This window comes from Gymnogyps californianus, chromosome Z, assembly GCF_018139145.2.
Source record: "Gymnogyps californianus isolate 813 chromosome Z, ASM1813914v2, whole genome shotgun sequence".
In the NCBI taxonomy this organism is placed as follows: Eukaryota; Metazoa; Chordata; class Aves; order Accipitriformes; family Cathartidae; genus Gymnogyps; species Gymnogyps californianus.
The window spans coordinates 37,793,308-37,820,355 of record NC_059500.1 but is presented as its reverse complement, the minus strand read 5'-3'; the positions used below and the strand labels follow the sequence as shown (position 1 = coordinate 37,820,355).

The following is a 27,048-nucleotide window of genomic DNA, read 5'->3' as shown; positions in this document are numbered from 1 at the left end:
AAGGCCAAGTTTGTATTTAGTACTAACTGGTACCAAGTACCAATGTGACACTAGGAAGAGACCACAGCAACAGAAAGTATATGAAATAAATTATTTAAATTCTAGAATCTTCATGACACTGCAATTTAGATCCCTAATATTTAAAATTGAAGGAGGACTCTGAAACCTACAAAATCATATAAAGCGGCTGACATGCCATAGTATTTATGGAAATTTTAGATTCTTTTTTATCCTTTGTTTAAAAGGTGAGAACACACAGGTGAAGGCTTTGTGGAGTATCCACATGCTTATAAATTACTCAACTGCAGAAAATAACTAATGGAAATACCTTCGATCCTGCAAAAGACATGAATATTAATTTTAAGATGTATTACAATCTATTGATTCCTAAATGACATTAATATATAAAAATGCATAATACTGAACTTTATATTACTAAACTTACAACAGAATTCTTATTTTTGTTAAATAAGAACAGAGAAAAATGAAGTAGCAGGCAGACAAGTTTCTAAAAAGGCTACTTCTATAAAGGAGTTAAAAAAAATATTCATAAAAACTTCTACTGATTCCATCCAAATCAGTTCTACTTAACTCTACCTCACTATCTACCATCATGCCAATTTAACTGGCTTTAAAAAACCCTTAAAGTACATTATCACTTCTGTTTGTACATCAATAATCCTGCTCATGGAGCTACTTGACCTTTTTCTGCTGATTTCAGTCATTGGGAGGAGTTATGGGAATAGCCCCATAGTGGGTGAAGAAAATCATAAAATCAAGTCCACACAGTTATGTTGCAAGCTTAGCTGGTCGAAGCTGGACCATAGCAGTTTTGTATGATATTTATACCAGGAGCAATGAATGGAATTAATTCTAACATGGACAAGGATATTAATGTGCTGTTATACGGTACTCTGTACAGCTGAAATCTTTGTTATACCCTCTTTCCATTGACTACATCCAAATAGTTTATTACGACCTGTCTGGCTACCAGTCAAGCTCCCAGACAACAGCAAAATTAATTGAGGAACCATGGATATATCTCATTGTTCACTGGAAATCTGAAGGAAATATAGTAGCAAATATAATGTAATGGTTTTATTTCACAGTAATTTTCATGATCTAACACTAATTTCTCTGTCTAACTCTTGACATACAACAGCTTGTAATTGAAAATTATTCATCAAGAATATAAATTATTTCTGTTTTTGAAGAAAAACAAAAGGATATATGACTGTTAGACAGACACTGCTGTTCTTCAGCTTGCCTGGAGACAAATGGAATTTATTCAAAACTGCTAAGTAATAGGATTTCACTGTCAATCTCACTTCAAAAACTCTCCTCAGTTATTTGTCTCCTGAGCAGGACCAGATTGTGACAGAAATTTTAAAAAGTGAACGAAAATATAAATATGCATTTTGCATACATAATGCCATTATCTAATATATCTGTGTATTTAAGCTATTATTTACTATTATGTCTATCTTTAATATTGGATTTGATTTAAATTTTTAAAAATAAAATCCCATTAATAGATACTTTATTTCTGTTCACTTGTATAGCAAAAAGAAGAGACAGAGTCAAGTCAAAGTTACTTTCCACCAGTTAGTCCTACTTCAGATACTAGTCAATTTAACATGAGGAGTCTGTTACTTCCTAGAGACGTATGTTTCATGAGTGTTTAATTTACTTTCAGTTCTTACATACTATTTTCTGAAGTGGCTTAGTATAGGTTTTTCTGCATCTTCGAGATGTCTAAAGATGTAGATTAGAAAGTAATGTAATAAATGTAAAATAATATTATAAAGATTATGATAGTATTTACTTGAATTACCTACCTATCTGACACTGAGGGAAATAGTGACTAAGATATTCATGAGAATGCCACAATATTGTAGGGCTTTGAGATTAATTTAGCCTAGGAATTCTAAGCTCTCCATCCAGCCGAGCTGGTATGGCAGTACTGTCTCATTGCAATGGCAGGATGAGTAGGATCATAATACAGAAAAGCATATCTTGTCTGCCAGCAAAATGAGCACTAACAGGGTAAGGAAAAATATTTTAAAGGAGATTGCAAGAGACAGATCCTTTGTCAAATTAAAATCTCTGAATATTTTGTAGGAGTGTGGCAGGAAGAATATTTTATATTTTTATATTACTTTCCTTTAGAATTGAAGAATTTAAGAATTCTTAAAAAATTGGAATTTAAGACACTCAATTTTGTTTTGCACTACAACTGAAATTAGTCAAAATTTCATCATATGGAAAATTTCCTACCCTTTTTTAATTTAGGAAATTGTCCAAAATCTCTGATCTTGGCCTATCTAGCAATAGGTGAATGCTTTTGAGTGCTTTTCATTTGTCAGCTAAAAAAATCCAGCCACTGCCGCTGCCTTGAACATGCAAAGAAAAATTTGAGGAAAATCAGATGCATCAGCACTTATGATCTATTTTTCCATCCCTCAAAATACTGAGGGAGGTATGATCTTAAATTATTTATTACTGCAAAGCAGGCTTGGGAGTCAAATTCTGTTATGACTCTCTAAAAGACATCACATTGATTCAAATTTTGAATAAAATTCAGCCTTTATCTAAGATTCGAAAAATACGTTATTTAAAACTATCTAAACCCAAAATACCAATGTGAATAGATCCAGATTTCTGTATTTTACTATTTTGAGTTTAACAAAGGTGATAGCATACACGAATTGTAGCAAATTTGATTTCTGAAGTAAATTTTTATTTGATCTTGCTTTTAGCCTATTCAAGTTTGCTTCTGAGAGTATTTGAATATTGTAGTTCTGTGCAACACTTTGCAAAAATTGTTCTCACTTTTCTCTATTCCCATAGCTATATCTCAGGTAGAAAAACAGTCCCAAACAATTTCAACAATAAAATACCCTTGTTACTATTTCCTTGCTTCTTCTGTGCATTTCACCATAATTTGAATTTGCTATTCCACAGATGTTCTCACACATGAAATAGCTCTGGTTGAAATGTTTTGTTATGCTTTGTTATGCTTGAATGAATTTTGACGACAAAGCTGGAATTCAGTTTCTGGAAATAACTGTATAAATATTCCTAACTCCTCATAAATGTTCATGAAAGCACAATGCTCTGTAAATATTTAAAATATTTTTAAATCTTTTATCCTATTTACTTACTCTACTTAAGAGTAATTTTCTTTCTTTCGTTCTTTCTTTGTTTCTTTGTTTCTTTCTTTCTTTCCTTCCTTCCTTCTTTCTCCCTCTCTTTCTCTCTTTCTCTCTCTTTCTCTCTTTCTCCCATATAACCTTTTGCAATATCAGAATCACACCACACACACACAAACCCAAAACAAAGCAAAACAAAGTCAACATAAATTTAACTTTAGATATTAATGAAATACTACTGCTTCAAATCCTTCCTTCACTGAAGCTGGTGTAAACTTGATAATTTCTTAAAACTTGCAGTACACCTACAATACCATATACAACTTTCATATGTGTCCATATATTTTCTTTACGGTGTTTAAAACAGATGTTAAAAACATTTTCTATAGAAGAAGTGAAGCTGTACAATGGTATTAAAAACAATTTCGTAATTAATATGCTGAGAGATTGATGGCAATGTTCTCACTGAAATCCCTAACTATTGCAGTAGTTAAAAAAAAAAAAAATCTGTGATTTCTTCCTCAGAAACTGAATGGTACAGGAATTTTACTGACACTACAGCAGTACGCATCATCTGGTCTTTTATGCATAAGTCGCTGTAGCCACTGCTTATTTTATTTTGTTTAAAAATAAAAGATTTAGACTGTCACTTTTGCCTTTTTCCCGACACACCTATTGAAGTCAGGTAAGTCATAAAAATCTAAGCCATGATGTCAGCTGGATCAACTTAGATTTGCTGCTAATTTATAAAAGCACAATGATTACCATTAGATTGGATCTTTTTCATTCTAGCTTCATTTTCTTATTGCTTGTACTAAAGCAAAATATCAGCCTTAATGAATTTTATTTTTATACTAATGAAATGGAGGGAGTAAGCTCTTTCTAATTATCTTTTGGTGACTAACAAACCTAGCTGCTCTTAACTTTTTTGATTTGTCTGCTTTTTTATTTTAATTGTTAGCATTAGATTATGCAGGTTAAACTGTTTCTTAAAAAAAGAAAACTGCTGAAAATAAACCTTTATTCTTATTGTGTGAGAAAAGTTCTTTTTTCTTTAACTCTTTCCTTGATGTTTTCTTTAACTACTGGTAGGTAGAATTCATTTATCCATTTTGACCTACTTAGTGTGTGTTCTCAAAAAGTGATTAAACTGTAGTGTTTTACATAAAAAAGAAAAAAGATGGAGTTTACAGTACCGTATTGAATAAACTATTCTTTAAAAGTTCTTTGTACTAAAAAAAGTGCAATAAGGTGTATTTGATAGTCAGTGAAATGGTAGGGTAAAGATTAATGAAAAAGACAAAGAAGCTCCATATACACACCAGAGAAAGAAAAGATCTGCTAGCTGTTAAAGCATTCAAGTTTCCAGGCCGCTTCTGAAAATCCGGCAATGTAAGCTGACAGCATAATTAAAATATATGGGCTTTTTCCTACTTCAGGGAAAGAGAAAGCTGTAAGCCAGATTTTTTGGCTACTTAACAACTTCTATATTCAATTTTCTTCTGTCACATTCTAATCAAGTAATTGTGTGTGAATATGGGGCAAGGCAATCACAGCCAAATCCTTGTCCAGCTCATTTAGCTGCTCAAATATCAAGCCTCTTCCATGGGTATGTGTACTCTTACAGAGCAATTGTCCTCTGAATTTTTTACCTATAAAGTTGCAAAAGTTCATTAATTCAGAAGGCGGCCCACATTCTTGGGTATCATTGCTCACAATCCCATGAATAAATCTTTTCCAGTGTGATTGGAATGGTGAATGAGAGAACTTTGTGTATGTACAACCAGCACGAAATACTGATCCCACTGCAGACAAAACCGGAACACCCTCACCTCAACAATGACACAACCTTCTCCCTCTCTGGCAGAAGGTTCTTCCACAGATCATGGTTGGGAGATAGTATGTCAAGAATCCTTCTATATGTGCAGGTGGAGCAAACCATCTGTAGTGCCAAACTTCAGCTGACTACTCATCATGAAAATTATTGGCAAATAGTGGAGAGAGGTACATCCTTGATGGCTCAGGTTAGATATTGGTACTTATGGTTCCTATCACTGGTCCTAGTAGGCACGCTCTGCATGCTGGCTAATTTTTCCCTTCTTTTGGGATGTCTCATTTCTCCCTATAAAGAAGCATGTGTTACCTATCTATTTTATGCAAAAATCAAAAAAGAAAAGGACTCTCCTTTGGACCAAGTGCCTACTTTTAAGACAGACAAATCCTTAAATGCTTCTGTCCCCACCTGGCTTTTTCAAGCCTTTTGCAGATCTGAGAGCTTAAGCAGGATGTTCTTTTTTTCTTCTCTTATTAGTTTTTTGGGTTTTGTTTTTTTTCTTTTAGCCTCATGTGGAAAGATACATAAAAAGAAGCACCTCCCCTAAACATTTTTTTGTATCACCTATTCACAGTGGTGGAACTGGCATAGAAAAGCAGCCTAGTTTTTCAACAAGCCTTTCAGGATCCAGAATTTTACAACACAGTTCAGTGGTAAAGTATATAGCTATATGCACAGTAATAACTCCTTCTGTTTGAATATACAAAAGTTTCATTACTTCTTTTTGCTAGAGAACATGCTAATGGTAAATTGTTAATTCAGCCAAACTCCCAGATTAATTTCAGAGTCACAACTTTGTAGGATACAGTTCCTGTTTGAAAAGCATGACCTCTGTTTTTTCTTCTGAACACTTTATAACTCACCCTGTTAAAGTGCTTATTTCAATAGGTAAACTGATTACCATATCTCTGCATAATTGCTTTGCCGTGATTATTTACTATTTCACCAATCTTCAGGTCATTTATGCATTTCATCATAAATGATTTGTGTTCACTTGTGTATAATCAACAAAAGTATTGAATAGAGTTGCCCTTAGCATTTCCTCTGAACTTCTGTGGAAATACCTTTATACAGTAATAATAAATGCTTTTTGAGATCAATCAGCTAGATCTTAATCCATTTAATTTGGACTGTATTGATATTGTACTATTATTTAAAATTAGAAAGTCATAAAACATTAGCCAAAAGTCAAATTCCACATATATTAAATCCCTTCATTTATGTCTACAAACCTCAAATGATTAAATCAGTGTTTCATAAGATCTATTTTTCCATTAAAAATATTTGACTGCTATTAGTGTTTGGTTTTTTTACTTAATTTGTGTTACTTGACTCTTCTATCTACTTTTCCATTGTTGCAAGCAGAGCTGATGTCAGAGTAACTACTTTAGCAGTCAGCAGGAGTATTCATTGGCTGTGCTTGAGTATTGAATATTTGCAAAGTTTCAGGAAACCAATGCACTAATAATAATTAAAAGTTTGAAGAACATTTAACAAGTTATTCCTAGATGTTATCACTTTCCTTAGCTGCTAATGGACTGAAAAAACATTTTTGTTATCATGTAGTTCAACCACATTATCCTTTTCCTTTACAGAGAGCTGAAACATAATCACAGTTAGTTGTTTTACTAACCTGTCTCTGCTGTCACCATTTTTATTATGTCTTCATTTGAACTCCATACTGCACTTATTTTTTAAACTATAGCATTCTCTCCTCAATCCCTTTAACTTTTCCTATCAATTTTCTACATTTAGTAAACACAAAGCTATATAGTTAAAGAACTATTCCCTCCTTCAGTGCAACTTCCTACGTTCCTGAATAAATTTCCTGCTAATTTCTACCTTTTCTTTGCCAATTAAAACAGTGTAGGTTTATGTGCATATTTGTTTTATTTCTTTACTGATGAATGACAACAGTTTGACTCCTAAGTAATCTGTATAAAAACACTGTATTTTTTCCTGTCTAAATTGTGTTCAATTTTCCCCAAATTTGGCATTTTAAGAACCAAGTATATTACTGGACTAGGACCATAATCTGCTTGTCTAAATTGAATGGTAGAGGGTCGCAATCACTCCCAAACACTAACTTTGGTTGAATAAATTATTTAGTTTTATTCAAAGTAAAGAATTATCTGTATTAAAGGCAAACTCATTTACGATATCAGACAATTTATTTTGAAACTGTAATGATGTGTTCATTGCTTCCATGAGATCACTGACAACGCAGCAATCCAAGTCATATTCTCCTAATAACAGATCTTTTTTCCAGTCTATATAGTTTAACAGTCATTTCTTGTGTGACTAAACCCATTTATTTATAACCATGTATGTATAATGGCTTGCTTTGTTCCATCCAAATAAAACTTTCATGTATATACACCTACAAATATAGTCAGATTTTCCCTTGAAAATTCACAGGAAAGAGCTAAATACAGATTCAGTACAGAAAAGGTATTCCTTGTTCTGTAGAGAGTAATGAGTCTCTACTCTCACTGGGGGGGTGGAGTGGGGGGGAGCTAAGACTAATTTATTTAAGATGAATTTATTGAAGACTGAAGAAATTTTTCATCTCATCTCATCTACACAATTCTATAGAATTATGTCTGAATGAACCAAAAGGTACGTAAACAAACAGTCTGGTCATAAGTTATTAAACCAACAAAATATTTGAACATGCCAAATGAATAAGACATTCAAATCTGTACCCTGTTGAGTACTGTGAACCTGAGCTACATGGAATAAGAAGGCAGAGAGCTAGCAATCTTCTAATTAGACAACCTGCTGCTTTGTATCTACACGAGACGGAAAGATACCAGACGTAAAGCTAGGAGCATTTCTAATGTGTGGACACACTACAGGCCAATGTGAAGGAAATGATAAATCTAAGAAATGCATGCTAACGTGGTACAAACTTCATAGCACATGAAAAGAGCTAAATGGAAAAGGTTTTTAAATGTACATTTTTGGGAAGACCAATATACTGTTTAATGAGAACTCACGTGCTAGTTAAGATTCTAAGAGTGCATATTACTTCAAATTAAGGCAAGTCCTTCCACAATATATAATTTTCTTTAAAATCACAACTTCATTCAAAACAGACGTTCACGCTTATCAAACTTGTACACTAGGATAATGAAATAGATTGGGATATTCCTTATTCACTATGGAGTTTCTATCTATCAGTACATAGGAAATGTTCCAGTAAATCATGGAGATCCAAGAATGGAAATGCTTTTGGCAGTGCAAAGTACTCTTAAGATTTAATTTACATATTTATCAATTATATACATTGATATAAAATATAATAATTAAATATATGAGGGGAACTGGATGTATTTGAATGGCTCTAAATAACCAGCACAGGTCTTATAATCTGTATTAATGCTGAATTACTAAGATTAACTTGTGACCTAAGGCACAATATTTCAGTGCGGTCTCCCAGGACTGCACTTTTGAATCAGTTTCTTGCTTCCTTATGGGTAATAATTAAACAGAAGTAAGTATCCATAGAAGCTCCTTCTTCCATAAGCCCATATAGCAGCTCCAGCCACTGTGTGCTCATGTTGTCAGACAGCTTACCAATGGGTGGGAAGTTGAGCTTCATAACTTCCTTGAACTTAGACTGCACTGTGGATCATGGTTGGTTTATAAACATGAGACAACAATGATTTGAAACAGTAACATACGCTCTTGGATATCTAAACTGATTTAATTTCAACCCAGACTTTAGCTGTTTTTAAAGCCACAATTTTAAAACAGAGTATTATTTTTAGGTATGTCAACAAGTGGAATTTTGTTTACCAATAACACCATATTGCCACATTTTGATAAAATCCTTCCTAAAGATATTTATTCCTCCTTAGCATTACCACTGTGATGTTAAGACCAAGAACCTTGCTGATATGCTGGGGGAAAAAAAAAGAAAAATTGCCTTTAGTATGTTATTGACAGGAATGACTGAGCTCCTGAATACTTGCCTAATGAGGCTGATGACTGAGGTTTCTCGGTATTTCAAAGTTAATTTTTATCTTTTTAATGTTCAATGAACTTACATGTATTTTTTAACATGACTTTTGAACATAGTTACTTATTACAAATAGGCCACAAACACAGCACAAAGTCTAATGTGATATGTCTTGACAGTTTAAATTCATATTTTTGACAGATTTTATATGATCTAACAGATACTGTCAAAAAGCTTCAGAATAGATGTCCTTCACACAGAAAGTGTAAGACTGTTGTAAATATGAACAGAAAACATGTTTACAGTAATTAAAAGAAATTCATCATTTCTAATTCCTACAGTATCCTTAACACAAAACATAAGATTTGAGTTACCACTAATCTTCAGCTAAGATGGGTAATCACCAGATCTTCTGACACATACCCAAGTGTTTAAACCTTTTAACTACATCAGAAAAGACAATAATAACAATGCTATCAAAGTTTAATTGCATTTAATAAAAGGAAGTGTCCCATAATTGACCAAGAAGACTGAAAATGTATGTTTAATTACTGTATCAAAGAAAATTAGAAATGATGCAGAGCTTTCAGAAGACTTATGTAGAGGTATAACATAAATAATAACCTAACAGGCAAGTTTCCTTCACTTCAGTAAAAATTTGGACCATATGGCAGTTATGTAGTTTGCCACAGTGTTAGCGAATAAGCATAATAAACTACTAGTCTCAGTGAAGAAATAAAACTACAATAATAGAGATTTTAAATTGCCAGGAAAAAGAGAAAACAGTTTCTCAAAAATGTTTCCTGAATATCTGGTCCTGTCTTTCCAAATGTAATTTGCATTTACCCTTATTTCCTTGGAGAATGAAGTACAATGACATTCATATGTTTGCATGTCTTCTATTTGTCCTCTAAGAGAAAATAGATTATTTATGTTATTATTGTCTTGTTAAGAAACAAAATTAATCTAAATTTTGTTTTAGGAGTAGGCACAAATATATGTCCAAAGCTGTCTATTTGTTATGCTGGAAAATCACATGAAGATTTTGGTTTCAGTCAGGATGAATCCTTTACACTAAAATCAGTAAAGTGTTCATGAATGTCTGAACATATAATTTTACCATGAAAAACTTAGTGTACATGGCAAGGTGAATTCTTTGAGACTGTTTTACCTTCCCATTCTCCTTAAAACAACAAACATAACTCTCTCCAGCCCCAGCAACCCAGAATATGCTCACTATGTATCATTTCAACATTGTGCACAGGTACAAAAATGCTTTAAAAAAACTTGTAAAAAAAATAACATCAATCAACCAATAAAATGCACTCACCTTCTCTTCGGTTAAGTCTTGCAAAACCAGGGCTGTGACTGCTGGACAGCTCTGATGAACTGCTGAATGATGACTGAGGCAAAGCAGACACCAACTGATCATCACAGTTATCTGCCAGTGAAAAATATCATGTTCAGGTTAATACAACGAACACCAATTACTGGAACTGTAACCAAAGAGGACACTAGAAAAATATCTGAATTAACCCTGTATCTGAGAGCAGCACATCTCTAAATATTTCCTCTTGCTGTATTACATGTAAAAGTATCAGTACTGAGGCAGCACTTTTTTGGTTTTTTTTTCCTTTTTTTTTTACCCAATATTTCATGAGACTACCAGGGTATAATTTACTATGTTCTTCAGTTGGCTGTACTTGCCCACCTCTAACCTAACTTCTGAGATCATACTGATAAACGGTTCACAGCTCACTCACTATCATTTACATGGATAACAACTAGCGCCTTCTAGTCCTGGTTGTAGCATGAATCAACTACAACCTCAGCATATGCTTTTTATTTTCTTTAGACCTGATGCCAGCACAGGTCTGTGCAATCACATTTAATGTGCAATCACATTAAATATAGCTATTTCTTAAAAAAAAAAACAAACAACAAACCCAAACCAAAAGAAATAAAAAATAATCTCATCCCTTTTAAGCACTGTAAGAATGATAAAATGTAAAATCCTTTGCTTTGACAATGGTATGCATGTTTGATAAAGACATTATCGCACAGTTATTAGTATGCAAGTCCTAACATCATACAGAATGAACCCTGAGTGTTTCAGAAAAAGAAGACTTAACTGAAGTTCACAATCAATGGTGCATAAGCAAGCAAATGCTAATCAATACTTTGGATGTTAAATGCCTCTCCAGCTCAATTACTATACAAGGCATGTGTTCATTCTCCATTTAAATTTGAAAAATATAAATTGAGAATCAATATCTGTTCTAGTTTTAGCTGAAAGAAGACTGACTTTAAAACACTAGAAGAAGTGTAAGCAAGTCTTTCCCTAGCTATACTGCGCTGGCATCTGTTGTTTAGAAAATGAGAGGAAATTATGTAAACTATCAGTCTTTATAAAATGGTTCTTTTTAGGACAAACACATTCTCTGGATGCAAGTGATAAGTGACAAGTCACAGGTGAGTCCTTCTTCTAACCGTTCTATTTATCTACCAGATTTCCACTATCAAAATCATGAATATTAATTAATACAAAATCTTTTCCTGACTCAGTGATAATTAAGTGTTTCTACTGAATAATTATGGATATTTCTGATTAGCAGCAAGACTTTTATATGAATGTCTCAAGGGGGTATTTTGATCACCTTCAAATATTATTTTTTTAAAAAGTTTTTGAAGTTTTTAAAGTTGGTTCATATGGTTCTTTAAGCAAAACTCTTCCTAAAGAGAAGGCCCGATACTGACCATGACTGCTATACAGTTAGAAGCTCTCTCAAATCCCATAAATAATATCCAGTCACTACAAACAAGAGGATTTATTAATTGCTTTTGATAAGCTTACATATACCATACTTCTACTAAATTCAGAGTACCTCACTCATGTGAAAGAAACAACTAAAATTATTATTTACTTTCATAAGTTTATTTCCTGCTCTAGCCTTCTATGATGCAAACTGCAAAATTTTAGAACTACTCTTTATTGTCTAACCACAAGCTCATATTTCACTTCATTATCCAGAGATTAGATTTATAATGGTGAAAGAGGCTGTGCTACTTGGGACAAATTATCCAACTGGTAAGCACAGAAGAAGAAAAAAACTTAAGGGAAACAAGGTTTCATCTTATGAGCAAATGCATTGCACTGGTAAGCCTTAGAAAAGGATCTCATTAGTGAAAGGTTTCTTTACAACATAGAAAATAAAAAGAACTTATTAGTCATAAACTACACCAGAAAGAGAAGAGTATGATGTTACTGTGTTTTACACAGAGAGCTACTTACACTGCTGATGCAAGGGAGTACTTCAAGTGCCACTGATCCTTTTTTCTACTGTCAAAACCCACATTGTAAGCCTAGATACCAAGATGAAAATTAAAAGGAGAGACTAGAAAGGCATTTTCTCCCAAATCTATGTACATGATCTAGAATTGTAGAATCACAGAATGGTTTGGGTTGGAAGGGACCTTTAAAGGTCACCTAGTCCAACCCCCCCTGCAACGAGCAGGGACACCTTGCACTAGATCAGGTTGCTCAGAGCTCCATCCAACCTGACCTTAAATATTTCCAGGGATGGGGCATCTACCACCTCTCTGGGCAACCTGTTCCAGTGTTTCACCACCCTCATCATAAAAAATTTCTTCCTTATATCTAGCCTGAATATACCCTGTTTTAGTTTAAAACCATTACCACTTGTCCTATTGCTACAGGCCCTACTAAAAAGTTTGTCCCCATCTTTCTTATAAGCTCCCTTTAAGTATTGAAAGGCTGCAATAAGGTCTCCCCGGAGCCTTCTCTTCTCCAGGCTCAACAGACCCAACTCTCTCAGCCTTTCCTCATAGGAGAGGTGTTCCAGCCCTCTGATCATTTTTATGGCCCTCCTCTGGACCTACTCCAACAGATCCCTGTCTTTCCTGTACTGAGGACTCCAGAGCTGGACACAGTGGAACATCTCATCACTTTCATATGCCTCATATTTTCAGCTTTGCTCTTCTAGTGAAGGGTGGCATGTGTTATGAAATGAATCACCAGGAATAAGACCATGTGACTAATACTTACAAGCACTAGCAGATAAACAACTGCAGATACACTATTTTTACAACACCCCTGGGTCTGTCTAAGTCTTCACAACCTTTTAATTCAGAAGGAAAAAGAAATACTTTTCCACTGGATGGATGAGACAGCTGCCTTTGTAATATTTGCTTCTGCTGGCTACACTTTTCACCTTTTTTCCCCCTAACGTACAGGTTAGAAAAGAATCAGTGGTACTGCATTATTCTGCCTGGATGGTCTAATACACATATTCCTGTGGAACTCATATATTGCTTTGAGATATTCCCAGAAGAACACATTGAGCACTTAAATAATATTATAGGATAAATATTATGTCAATCTCAATTTATAAGAGAAAGGTACATAAACAGTTTAATATACACAAGATCTTATCCAAAATCCAACAGTGCAAGACATTTTTTTGCCTTTACACAACAGTGATTAAAGAGAAATGAGCAATGTGTCACAAATAGATATATTCTGCATAGTTATATATTTATTTTACAACAGCTGCTATGCTTTATTTCAGGGAAATAACTTCATATCAACTTATTTTTTATTCCTTAGCACATGTTGCTTAAAACATGTTCTTGTTGCAGCTTACAGTGTGCAATGTAACTCAAAATTTAGTAAGAATTCCAGGATTAAATCCAAAACACTTTGTAGAAATTGGCAGGAACCAGATGGTCAGTATCGACTTGTTTCTCAAATTCAATAACAGCAAATGAAAACATAATCTGTACAGCATGACAATTCTATATGGTTTCACCTACAGTGGAAGACATACTACAGAGTGAAACACTGAATTCAGTGTTTTCCTGCATGGTACCGGTCAGCTCTTCATTTCTCTTGGACACTCTTTCTCTGTACAACAACAGATCTCACTGCTGAAGGCGATCTAGGGCTTTCTAGGGATATTTCACAGAGCTCCTCCAGGCTTAATGATTACTTAAGTAGTCTCTTCTAATGTGAGTTTTAAAACTAAGAATTTTAGTTAAAAGCTATGCATCATATAGCTTTTATTAGATTTTTGTGATAAATCCTTTTTTAAACAATCATTAAGGATACCAAAAATGTAAACAAACCATAGGTTTCTGCAATATGCACAAAAATCTGGTATCAAATAAGACTTTGTGAAGGAAAGAATATGTATTTAATTGTGTGTTGCTGATGTAGAGACCTTTTGGTGAATAAAATCAGGCTCAGGCCTACAGCGTCATAGTACAGCAACTCTGCCATGAGAAGAGTGAGGAATAATTGTGAAATGCTAGGGTTGGCTAATGCGGTATACTGACATGAGCTGTAGCAGTTGCTATTTAAAAAACAATGTCTGAAATGAATAGTATTCAGTAGGACAGAAAGGCATTACTGTGGGAATGAGAGGTGAAAAGCTGAAGTGCAACTAGTAAAAAAAAAAAGCAAGAATGTGCAAATGGGGGGAAGGATATATAAACAAAAATATATTACCTGTTTCATCACCGAATTAAAAAAGTTATTCAAGTTATATAAGGCATGCCTTTCTATATACCATAATTCCAGTGCAGATTTAATCAAATTTATAAAGCAACTGAGGCATTTTATAGGAATAAAACTGTAAGTGTTGCATGTACAAAGTATGCCTATCATTCCTCTTCCAGCTTCAACTACTATCTCATTATGCAAATTCAGACTAAACCAATACATTATTCATACAGTGGTACCATAATTTACATAGATCATGCCATATGATCTACAACAGATGGAGTTCAAATAGCATATCATGTAGTAAAGCAGTTATCACAGTTATGTTTATAACACTGTGGTTGATCAAATAAATTTTGTGTCTTCGACCAAAGCAGCAGATTGCTAAAATAAAAATAAAAATAGTAATAAAAATATTAGAATCCTAGGACAACTCAAGATTTATTTCTGGAGGATACATAATTGTATATTTTCATTTCCATGTAGTGAAAAAAACATAATGTAATTTACAGGCACAAACTTTTTTTTTCTTTTGCAACATCAAGAATATATGACACTGATTTTAGTTTGAATGTAACAGTCAGGCTGCTGTTTGTCATCTAAATTTTCAGCTTGGGCCATAATATACACTCACAGATTTTCACGCATTTCAATTTGAGTACAAATTTACTCTGAATAAGCAAATATCAGAGTCCAGTGCTTAGTTACTACAAGTTGACATGCAATAACGATTCTGTTCATAATTATCTAAAAAATACATGTATTACATTGAGACATTCACTTTATTCAAGACATATCTTAGTTCAAACTAAAACATCCCAACACAAGAACATACATAAATTAACATATTATAATTTCACTTATTTAACTTTTTAATGAAATTAATTCCAGTTATTATGTTGTTGTATACACTTCTTTCCTTAAAATTTAGTTTCCTCAGAACTTTCTCAACAAACAAGAACTACCAATTTCTTAAACTATTGAACTTCTGATAAAACAGGACATAGGTAGCAAAGAAGGAAAAAAAGATTGTCATGATTGACTTCCCTAAAAAACTATTAAGTTCTTCAGCTTTATCAAGGACTTAGAGAAAATATGGAGTGCCTAATAAGCAGAGTAATAAACATTTTAATGTTAACAAAAAAATCTGTTCCAGTAAGCCACATGAAAACAAAACAAAACAACAACAACAAAAACAAATCAAATAAAGTTTAGCAATCTTTCCTCAGTTAGGGAAAACTAAACACCTAATCATCAGACAAGTAGACTAGATAGGGACAACTGGAAATGCAGTCTTAGTGGAACAGAATAGAAGAAATAATAACTCTGGAAGGCTCTAAGAAGTTTATTAATGTTCATCTTTCCCATGCAGGTGAAGCTGCAATGCTTAAGAAGGATCAACTTTGCTGCCATTAATACATTCAGATTTGAATAAATGAATATCTGTGATCAAAAACTTCATGAAAAGGAGTGAGGTTCTTAAAAATAAGAGACATGTTATAATGTATCAACAGGACCACTACTTGCTAAAACCTCAAAAAAAGGTGCCACAAAAACTACCCTCCAATAGGTATTTATTAATTCTGTGATTCAGTCATGTGGACTTCAAAGCGTTCCTTTTCCTGTTACTGTGAAGACTAAATATCCTTGAGTCTGTCTACTGTTTTCAAGAGAAGATACTTAATTTTCCCTAGGAGTTAGCACGTATCTCACTTTACTTAATAGAACCTTTAAATATGTTAATTGTGGTAATTTAATCTTCGATCCATGTGCAGGCTTGTAATTAGTTTCAAAAGATTAATTGAATTTAATGAGATTCATATGACATAGATAAAAAGAGATGTGCCCCTCTCCTTCTTTTGCTGAGAGGTATTGACCATTATGCTGATTCCGATCATGGTGAACTCTTCATCAATGAGGATAAGAATAAAGAGCAGAAGTCAAGTTGATAGATTTACAGACAATTAGGTCAGGTTAGTTTCAGGCCTTCTAGCTACACAATATGCAATGTCACTTAATAGGAAACCAGCCTGTGGTTGCTGCTACTGCTGTATGCTTCCCCTTGCATTTGTTGCCTGACCAGGGATAAGCTATTTTTGTTCAGAGAGCCTAAGCACTTCTTCATCTTGGGTCTACTGCTGCCCGTTTGTAGCTAAGAGTTTAAAAACAACTAACTGGAAAAGCTGCACTGTTTCATGAATGACTCTATGAGCTCCTTGAAGCAGTTCTTAGCCACTAATGTTTCCCTTTTTCACTCTTCAGTAAATTTTGTGGAATATTTTTAGGCATTTCCACATATTCCATTTGAACTGAATATAGGACCCATAGAAGCCCACAGTCCTTTGCTGAGGTTTTCTAGCCATTTCCAGTTGCTTACTACTTTGAAAAATGTTAACCTTTCAAATTGAAATTTTATTGGTGATTGGCCCAGGCTGATGTTTTGGTTTTGGCTTTGGTTTGGTTTGGTTTGGCTTGGTTTGGTTTGGTTTGGTTTGGTTTAAACATGAGGTATCATCATTAGATTTCAGCTATTTCTTGGAAGGAGGTGGAGGGAGAAGGACGGGAGCTGATTGCCCAAGATAAGAAAAGAAAAGTCTTAAGGCTTTCGTAACAGTTTCTCTGTGAATGTAAAGCATGATTTATCAAGGAGACAACCTTCATGGCAGAGTTGATTCTTTTCTTGAATTTGAAACAAAATTTTCCAGTTTTCTTATAAAATAGTTAGCCTTTGCAGACTGTGGTTCACACAAATTCAGCACAGAATTCTGACACTTAGCAGTCAATTGTTCCTAATATACTATTCACATCAGGCATGTGATGTTTACCTTAACAAAAAACGTGCAATACTACATTTCATTCCTTTCAAGGAGCCATCTCAATTTCACAATTGGAGTTATTTCATGCCAAGGAGGGATCAAGAACAGCAAGTAAGTACAAAAAGTCAAATTTCCTCTGTGCTCACTGACCACCTTGTTGTCCAGGGGCACGGAAGTCTTTTTGTGGCTGAAGATAGAGAACTTAAAAGCCAGACCAGAAGGAAGGAGTTAAATAGATCAGAATTTAATGTTAAAGGACTGGAAGAGTTATAAAATTCTGTTTCCAAACAGACATTTGCAAAGACTCACACCTCGCAATAAACTTTCAATAGCTGGCATGGTTCTTATAGCTGGGAATTATGCTTTCCTTAGGTTCTTATTTATTTATTTATACTTTTTTATCTGACTTCATGAACCATTTTTGTCCATAGTTTGGGAAAAAGCAGCGTGAAAAACACAGGGAAATCTTCTAATTAGTTTTAACAAAGTGAAATAAGGGACTTCCTTGTTCTTAGTACACAGAAATCAGCCAAGAGTCAACAACTCTTATCTTAATTGATGTTAAAGACATATTGATAATAACTGAGTTAACTCACTCTTGATTGTGTTGCTCTTTTCTAAAAACGTTCAGTCTATGATCCAATGCAAGTGAAGTCCTGTCACTAAAACTTAACTCCTAATTTCTAGTGCCCTTTGAAACCAAAAAAGTCCTTATATTAAGTTCTATGATTATTGGATCAAGTCTGTATTTTTTTATAGATTCCAATTACATTTTATGGGTGTGAATTCAGTGGTGAAAGAGTATATGATTCAATAAAACATTAGAGTAGGACAAATTAGAATTGAGAGGTAATGGGAGAAATGGGTCATTTTCTGTTAGGCTCTTCTTATTCACTTTAAAGACACATGGCAAAATTTATTAACTAAATAAGCTGCAGTAACACTTTTAGATCAGCTTGTTCAAGATGTACCCTATAGCAAATCAAGAAATTATAAGGGAATACTAGTTAGGCAAGTATATAGTCTATTTTGACTTAAAGGCATATTTCTTATCAAACAAGAGTCAAAATTGGCAAGTTTAAGTAGAACACATTCTAAAACATCAGCAGAATCTGAAATTTGTGGGATCTTATGGGACCTTGCTTAGTTGTATAAACTCAAACTAATATTGTTTACTTAATATTTCTACTATTAGCAGATCTTTCATTCTGTTTTTTATTACCATTGAGTTTTGGTGGTGATCTTGGCAACACAGAATACAGGTTGAAAAAGTTTTTAATATTAAAAGGTAGTAATATATTAATTGTTAATAAGAATGATCTTATAGGTAAAAAATGTAATTCAGTAAGTATAATGGGTTCATTGTATGTAATTTGTAATGTAAGCTGAAAGTATCTTAAACATGTGTGGTAGTAAAACAGCAAGATTTTTAGAAAGAACGAAACAGAATTTATATATAATAAGGGAACTAAAAAAAGTTACTTACAATTTAGAATTAAAATATTTCATACTGATCAAGAAGAGATAACTTTTATTATCAGCATTGATTTTTTCCTGTGTAGGTGTGCAATAACTGAAAACTAATTTTGTAACAGCATGAAATGTCCTTTCTCATGAAATATGTCTTACATTTTCTCATTGGATTATTACATTTTCACTGTCTGTGCTATCTCATAAAGTTTTTAAAATTTGGAATATTCCATTATATGTATTCTTTTTTTTCAGCTGGGATAACATAAACAGAGTTTGCTAAAATTTTTCTTGAGATCAATAAAAGCATCTTTACCAAAAGTCAGAGTATTTCAAATGCCTTATTTCCAGAAGAATGTAGAAATCGTTTTTCTTTCTCCTAAACTAGCAGACGCAGACAGAATTCACACAGAAGGGGGAAGGGATGGTTTGCTTGTTTGTTCCAATGATAGTTTTAACTTTGATTTTATTAAATCAAACTTTGCTCAAAGGTAGACGTTTTCCATTGGATTACATTTCACCCAAGAAACAAACTTCCTGTACTTAAAGTTAGAAAAGAACACTTCCTTTTTATTCAAGGCAAAATTTATACCAAAGCGTTTCAGAGAGAAATAAGCAATACAATTCAGTGCCTTTAAAAAAAAAAAAAAAAAAAATTCAATCCAGGACTCTGGCAATGAAATTAACAGAAAGAAAGTCATGTTCAAGTAAATCCCATCAACTGTCACTGAGACAGTCACCTTTAAAATCACGTTACACAAAGCAATCTTAAACAAACCACAAATAAAAAATTCTTCATGTTTGGAAAGATAGTACCCACTCTAACAATAATATAAATAAAAAGAGAAACTCACAAATATTTTTAAAAGAAAAAAAGATATTGAAAGTTGTTTTTTTTTAACTAAGGTTTTTTCAGATCAAAGGAAATTACAGTTATAAGATTAATCTTAGAACCAAAACTTTATGAACTGTCTTTTCTTGGATGTTAATCACTTTACACAGTCTCTCTAAGGAGACCTTTACAAATGGGTAGCATTTGTCTGAGTCTGCAAGATTCTGCCTACAGACAAAACACTGCAACACTGAATCCCCTTGACTTCACTTTCTGCTCTGGTCCTACAGCTATGTTCCAACACTGATTCCCAGCCAACTTTTTACTGCAACAAACAGGATTTTATATATAATTCTATATTTATATGTAATATTATATATTTAGTAAAACTAAATTAACAAGCCACTCACTGCAAACATGTTATTAATGCTCTTTCTTATCTATATAACTGGTTATATGTTAAGAGACAACACACTTGCAGGACAAAGCTACTTGCTGTTAAGCAGGGTGGGGGGAAGGAGAGGGAATGGTGTTTAGGGGAAAATGATTATAGGTAAGAATGTCTAAGCTGTAAAAGTCTCATGATTTTACTACTTTTATCAATATTTACTTTTGTATTACTATCACTACATTGGCATAGCGAAATACTTCCTTGCAAGAGAAGTGTAAGAGTTCACAAGTAACTTCCTGTACACAAGCCTCAGAAACACAATTGTTGATTAGGAGACCAATGCAGCTGCGTCATTCTGCATCACACTGGATTCGAGACAATCGTTGTCAGGCATTGCATCTCAGCTGAAGATAATTTTTAAAGCATCTCTGACAAATCACGTGCAGTAGTTTAATGAGACTTCAACAACTCTGGTTATCTTTTCAACTACAAAACACTTGCCTTCCATTCCCCAAGCTGAGGCTTCAGAGGAAGGAAAAATAACATCAAAACCCTTCTGGCAGGTATCACCGAGATATAATTTAGGAGCAATTCATTTGGATGAAAGATAAAAACCAAGAGGGAAGCTCCAAGGTGAAGCAATACTAGGCATGACACTAGTGACTTCGGTTGATGCTTTGGTCAAAGACTGGAGGGGAACGGGCTAGTTAGTTAGTACTCTGGCCCCTGACCATCACCTCCAAAGGCACAGTACTAGCTCTGCTCTGCTTGAAAGCATCTGGCACAAGCAATTAAACTCAAGAGGTCTGAGAATGCTGAGGGTAGTACAGATAAAATCCTTGTTATGGTGCTGTAGGAAAAGAGGAAACAAGAAAGTGCATACACTTATTAATTTCAGGATTAAAGGATCAATACTAAATTGACTCCACTTACAGACTACAAAAATTGTCCCAGAAATAGAACAGAAAGCCAATAATTCATACGTACACACATACAGTCTAATTGTATTTTACAATGTTGTAAATTCACCTTTTTCTTCATAATTTTATAAATTTAAATATCATTACTGCTAGGAAACAACATCTTTTTTCAGAGATAAGATTTCAAAGATAGGCTCTTAAGTCTAGCTTCAGCTTTGGATCTTGTTATCTTGTCTCCATATGAAGGAAAAATCTCCCATCTTCCCTACCAGTTATATTATTTCAAGTGCAAGTGTATACAGATGGTGATCAAGTCACCTCTCCAATTCTTTCGTAAGACAAATTCCTTTATTCTTATTCTGTGAGCCTTAGTTTCCAGTCCCTGCATCACTTTCCAGGCTTACTTTGAACAGTCAGCATTTGCATATCTTTCTTGAATGGAAGCTACCAGCACAGAAACTGGGAGCAGAGGTTAGTGCTGTGTGCTGAAAGCAAACTGATTCCCAGGTTCTACTCGTTATTTCCTTTGTTCAATTACTTTCATATACTGTATTTGTCAAACCTTTGCCCATGGCATTACACAAGTCTCATTTTGAAGAAGTTTTCCATAATGACCTCTTAAGCATTTCTTAGGTCAGTACTTCTTGGGATATTTTCCCATTTAATGGACATAACCTGATTTGGTAGATCACAAACATACACCCATACTACCCAATCTACATTTATTTCAATAAGAAACATGGTGTTTTGTATTGTGAATACGTAAACAGACAATTCAGATAATCATCTAATGACTAGCTACCTCTCTCTCTTTTTTTTTACAGGATCTGTAATTATTATGTCATTTTTATCCTAGTATATGTCATTGACAAAATAAGACTGGATGAAGTACCTGTCTCTGAGGCATCCTTCTAACCAAAGCTCAATCTATCGATAACACCTTATTTACAGCCACATATTTTGAGATTGGCATTGTGACAGATTTTAATGTAATTTAAGATGTCCTACATTAATGATATAGAACGCAAGTCTTCTATCAGTCTTATACAGCAATATGTAACATGATTAAGTTACACAAGTGTATAATATTAGAAGTACTTTTATCATAGATTTCTAATTAATATGTCATTTACTCCTTCAGATTATTAGTGAAAGTTTTAAGTTCAATTGATCTGAATACTGAAGCCTGCCCTGAAGTCCTTACTAGACTCAAACCCATCTATTATTACTCTAGTTTGTCTTTACACATCATATCCAAATCTTTATGAAGGTATGTTTCTGCCATAAAAAACTATCATCACTTTCATTTCATTAAAGTCCAAATACTACTCCTTTTCACTGACAAATTTGTTAATCACTGTATAATTTGCGAATGCCAACAATGAATAAACTGATATTATGAGCTTTTTAGAATGCATGGACATGCATGGACTGCAAGCAGTGATACTTTTTTTTTTAATAATCGGGGTCTACTGAGTTCTGATATCATCATGCATAGTAAATGATGTAATAGACTGTCAGTTTCACTGGCATGCATGATGAAATCTGACCTCATTAAACAGATGCAATGAAAACGTAAAAAAAAATTTAAGATCAGCTAGAAAAGCCTGTTACATATAGAAATATATAGATCTTTGTATTTCAAAGGAATGCCTGTGCAGACTTACTAATTTTCTGAAAATGAAAGTGCTCTGAGCATGGAAAATTTTAAATAGAGACAATATCTCCATATAACTTTAATATTTATCTATAATAAATTATATATGGGTACAACTAAAATAAAAAAAAAAAATTATGTACAAGTACTTATGGCAGAAATGTTACACACTCCATACAAATCTTGAAGCTTAGGCTTGCATACTTCATTGCATGACACTGCATGCTACAGTGCCTTCTCAATTAGTAAGTTTTGCTAGAAAATACTTCTCTTTTCTTTTTGGTGCCATTTTCCCACCTGCCCCTTCAGCTGGAGTGGAGTCACACACTATTACCTTTTGCATGCTTTCGAAGAAGTATTTTGAAAGCTAACGTACCTGTTAAAGTGTTCCAAACAACACGCACAGGTAAAGAATGTCTTGTTCTTATCTAGGTACTTTAAATCACATTAAATTCACTTTCAATTAAGGCAGAAGGGAAAAGAAAAGTTTGTGAAATTTCTTCCTATGAAAAAGTAAGACCCCACACAGTCAGACAACTAACACTAATCAGAAAGATTTCTCTTTGTCTCTCACTTTTTTACCCAACTACCTTGCTGTTCAATCCTTATAAAGCATAGTTATTGTTTCAGACTTTGTACATAATTTCAAAGCTTGGCTGTTTGGGACTGTTTGTCACAGAAAACACCAGCTGGAGAGAGCTCCTCTGTCAATGAATGGGCTGTGGTGCCCCTCTTCGAGTGCTTCATTAGCTCTTACAGGCAAACTCATCTTCAAAGCCTCCTAGGGATCCAGAAAGACTGAATTTTTCCTCCCACATTGCCTTCTATTCCCTCCTTGAGCTGACCACTCGTCATAACTAAAATAATCCCTGTTCCGCTTCCTTGAATATCCGGATGTCTCTTTGCTAGACTGACTGCCATCTGTACTTTACTAGCTAGGAAACAGCTTCTTGCTCCAAAGAGATGAAACTCCCTCCAATCTCTTAGTAACACACTGGAGTGTGCTACTACAAATGTCTTTTGCACTGGATGGGTGATTTAGTCTTTATCAGTTCACTAGGGAACACACACCTAAGTGTGATTATCCACTTAATCTGTTTGGGGTATGAGTGAATTTGAGGTGATCTACACTATGCTACATCCTAAGCACACTGTAAAATATCCTGCAGATTTTGGCAGTCCAGTAAATACAGACGATTGAGTGTTCTCTGATGACTTTAAATATGTGCACCCCATTTGAGTCAGTGATGTCTTTGCCGTGTTTTCCAAGAGAAAATATTCTGCAACAATATGACTAATGATAAAATACCATGGTGGATTCCACAAATAAAAAGGCTCACAATGCAGGCTTTGCAAGGACAAAACCTAGCAATTTCAGCTGTGCACGGAGATCCAGCATGGATAAATCTGCTTTTATACATGTGTTTATCCATGTATCATTTAATTCCTTATAAACGGCTTAAGTACTGTATAGCACTCTACATAGGAACAAATTTCTCTAGGAGTTTTTCAGGAGAAATTTCTCTTAAATTAAAATATATTTTTCACACATATCTCAACAATTAGTTACTCCCTAAAATAAAATAAATCAATATCTGGTATGAAGCCCAATAGGTATTGAAAAAATCCAAGAACAGTAAAGAGTAGAAGGCATAGGAAAATTGCCAGCTGGTAAATTTCCACCCCTGGTTCAGAGCACAACTGTGTCCCAGGAAGAAGGCCAAAGGAAGGTATGTTGCTTTCCATAACCCACTAGGTTTATAAAGTGACTCAAACCAGCCCGGTGCTAAGCAATGAAAGTTTTACTGCATGCTATATTTCTTTGGGATGTTTCTCTGAAAATCCCCCCAAATAATTTTCACTGTTAAACTGAAATTCAGCGCAGCTCTAACTGAATAACCAGATCCTCCTCCTCCTCCTCCTCCTCCTCCTCCTAGTCATCTGAATGAAACATGGAGACAAAATTATTTGTAAGAAGACATTTGGATAAATTTTCATATAGCAATCACAATTGCAAAATCTCTTAGGAAACTAGTGGCATTATTTCTCGGAATAAAATATAGCAGAAGGAATTATGCCACACAGGGAAGTAAAACAGTGGACCATAGCCCATTCTAAGTTATGATATCTTAGCGTTATGACTTCAACAGTGGTTTGGATAGTAATTTCTTTACAATAAGGACTTTCTTTTTTTGCACAAGTTCAGCTGAAGCTGCCTGTGTGTCTGGCACCGCATTCAAACTGTAGCCTAAGAACAGTGGCACCATACTTTGCCAAGTCAGTCTAGCCCACACAAAGGACTTTAACCACTGCTTTACGTTAAATCTGTCTTTCCATTGCACTAACACAGTAAGTGGCATTGAATAAGGAAGCTCCTCAATATATGTCCAAAACACTGAATTAGTCCTTGCACCAGTGCACATAGGTTTAAATGGTGAAGCATCTCAAAATAATATTCTACAGATTTGTTCTATGGTGTGTAGGTATACACTGAATTTAGTAGTTAATTTATGAGGATAATGTACAGTAGGACAGAGAGTGAAAGGAAAAAAGAGTAAGATAGGTGTTATACACTGTTAATTTTACATTTTTCTAAGTTACTCGTAGAAAATAGGGAAATCATTTCCTCTTTCTTTTCTTTTTTTTTTTCCTAATAATCACTTTTAATATTAAATTATAGAGTAAACCTTTCAGAGGTTTTTTTGAAAGCTTATTCCCAACCAACCTTATTAAAGTGACTTAAAGCATTTCAACTGATGGAATGTTTTCTTTGAAAGAACAAATCTGTAATGCACAAAATATGCTTTTTTTTCTTTTTTTTTAACTACATTGTTAAGTTACGTTGTGAATGGATAGCACAGAGACGTCATATTGAATAGAACCAGATTCCAGGATTTTGTTTTGAAAACATTTTATTCATTCTTTTTGGACATGACTTGAAGAAAGCGTACCCTAGATACCAAAATTCTTTGTCTCAGGAAAGGATGAACACAGGATTCTGACTACAATAAAGCTTTATTGTTCAAATTCAAATAGAAGCCGCAGAATGCCACACAGGGAAGCAAAACAGTGGACCATAGCCCATTTTAAATTATGGTGTCTTTGCATCATGATTTCAACAGTGATCTGGGTAAGAACTGTCTTACAATAAGGACTTTGATTTTTTTTTGCACAAGTTCAGTGGAAGCTGGCTGTGTGCCTGGCACAGCATTCAAACTGTAGCCTAAGAAGCACAGTGCCATTATGCTATTCCAGGTCAGTCTAGTCACCACTAAATTTAGGAAAGTTGAAATGAAACCAGTAAAATTCTATGTGATCATATTCTGAGCATTTTACCTGATTTAAACTGAAAAGCTATATCTCAGCCACTGATTTTCCATAAATATGTTATTTACTGTTTTTTCTTGGTAACAATATGGCTTTGGCAGATTTATGTTCCCTGGAACCTATAATTTTCAACTAAGTTAATTCTCACCCAGTCTCATTACAACAATGAAATAACCAGAAACACCTGCCTCAGGTGGTAAAGTTACATAGTTACATCCATGTTGATTAAAGATAAGAGGAAAAATCCAATAACATTGCTAATTTTTGTTATTTTACTGTACCTGCAATGACTTTTGCTGTCAAAAATCATGTAGGCTTCCCTTTAAGATTCATACCAGGAACACAAGGCTAGAACTTACATGATTTAATACCCTGTATAATAGCTCAAAGTCATGCAGATCCCCCTAAGCAGGATGAATCTTCAGGTCATCAAATCATCAGCTTCCTGACTGCTTTAAATTATGAAAGCAAGAGCAGTTATCTGGTCTAAAGCATTACAGTGTTTCCTGTTTTCCCTCAGTAGAGATGCTAAGCGGGAGAAAAAAATAAAAGTAATTATGACTGCATTGACTTCTGTTATGAGTAAATCAGATCTTTGTTTCAATCGTTACTTGGCCTTCTGCAGCCATATCTCTGAATGTATTTTCCATATGAAAGGTCCTGCAGTCACTTGATGTACTACTACTTTATTAATATAAATTAAATATATTTAATTTTTTTTTTAAAAGCACTCAACATCACAACTAAAATAAAGCAGTAGAAAAGTTCTTTCATTTCAGAAAATTAAGGTGAGATCTTGTAGTGCTCAAAGTTAACAAGCATTCACAGGTAATTACATTAACATACAAGACTAAAGAATTTTGGATACATTAAGTACAACTATATGGGGGAAGATTGACTTTATTGATTGGTCAGTAATTCTTCTTCCTTAAGATTACACTTCAAAACCAACTATGTGATTAATACAGTACTTCCAAAACATATGAGCACTTTCATTTAAATATCAAAACATAATATGTGCTGATAAAATCCCTCTGAAGGAGGCAACATTATTTCTCTAAATAATTATAGCTGTTTCTTAGCTGAATAGTAAGCTTGGCTCATCTTAGTATGTTTAAGTATGTTTACCACAGGGTAAGTGGATACAACAAGTCCCGTATTAAC

General features: G+C 34.0%; 1 protein-coding gene across 1 annotated transcript in view; it reads right to left on the bottom strand.

Moving 5' to 3' along the window:
- Positions 1-27,048, bottom strand: part of CNTNAP4 (contactin associated protein family member 4) — a 244,003-nt gene that overhangs the window by 191,031 nt on the left and 25,924 nt on the right. Inside the window, exon 2 of the mRNA XM_050912810.1 lies at positions 10,281-10,391. Coding sequence (XP_050768767.1) covers positions 10,281-10,391 — 111 coding nt within the window. The remainder of the gene's footprint in view (positions 1-10,280; positions 10,392-27,048) is intronic.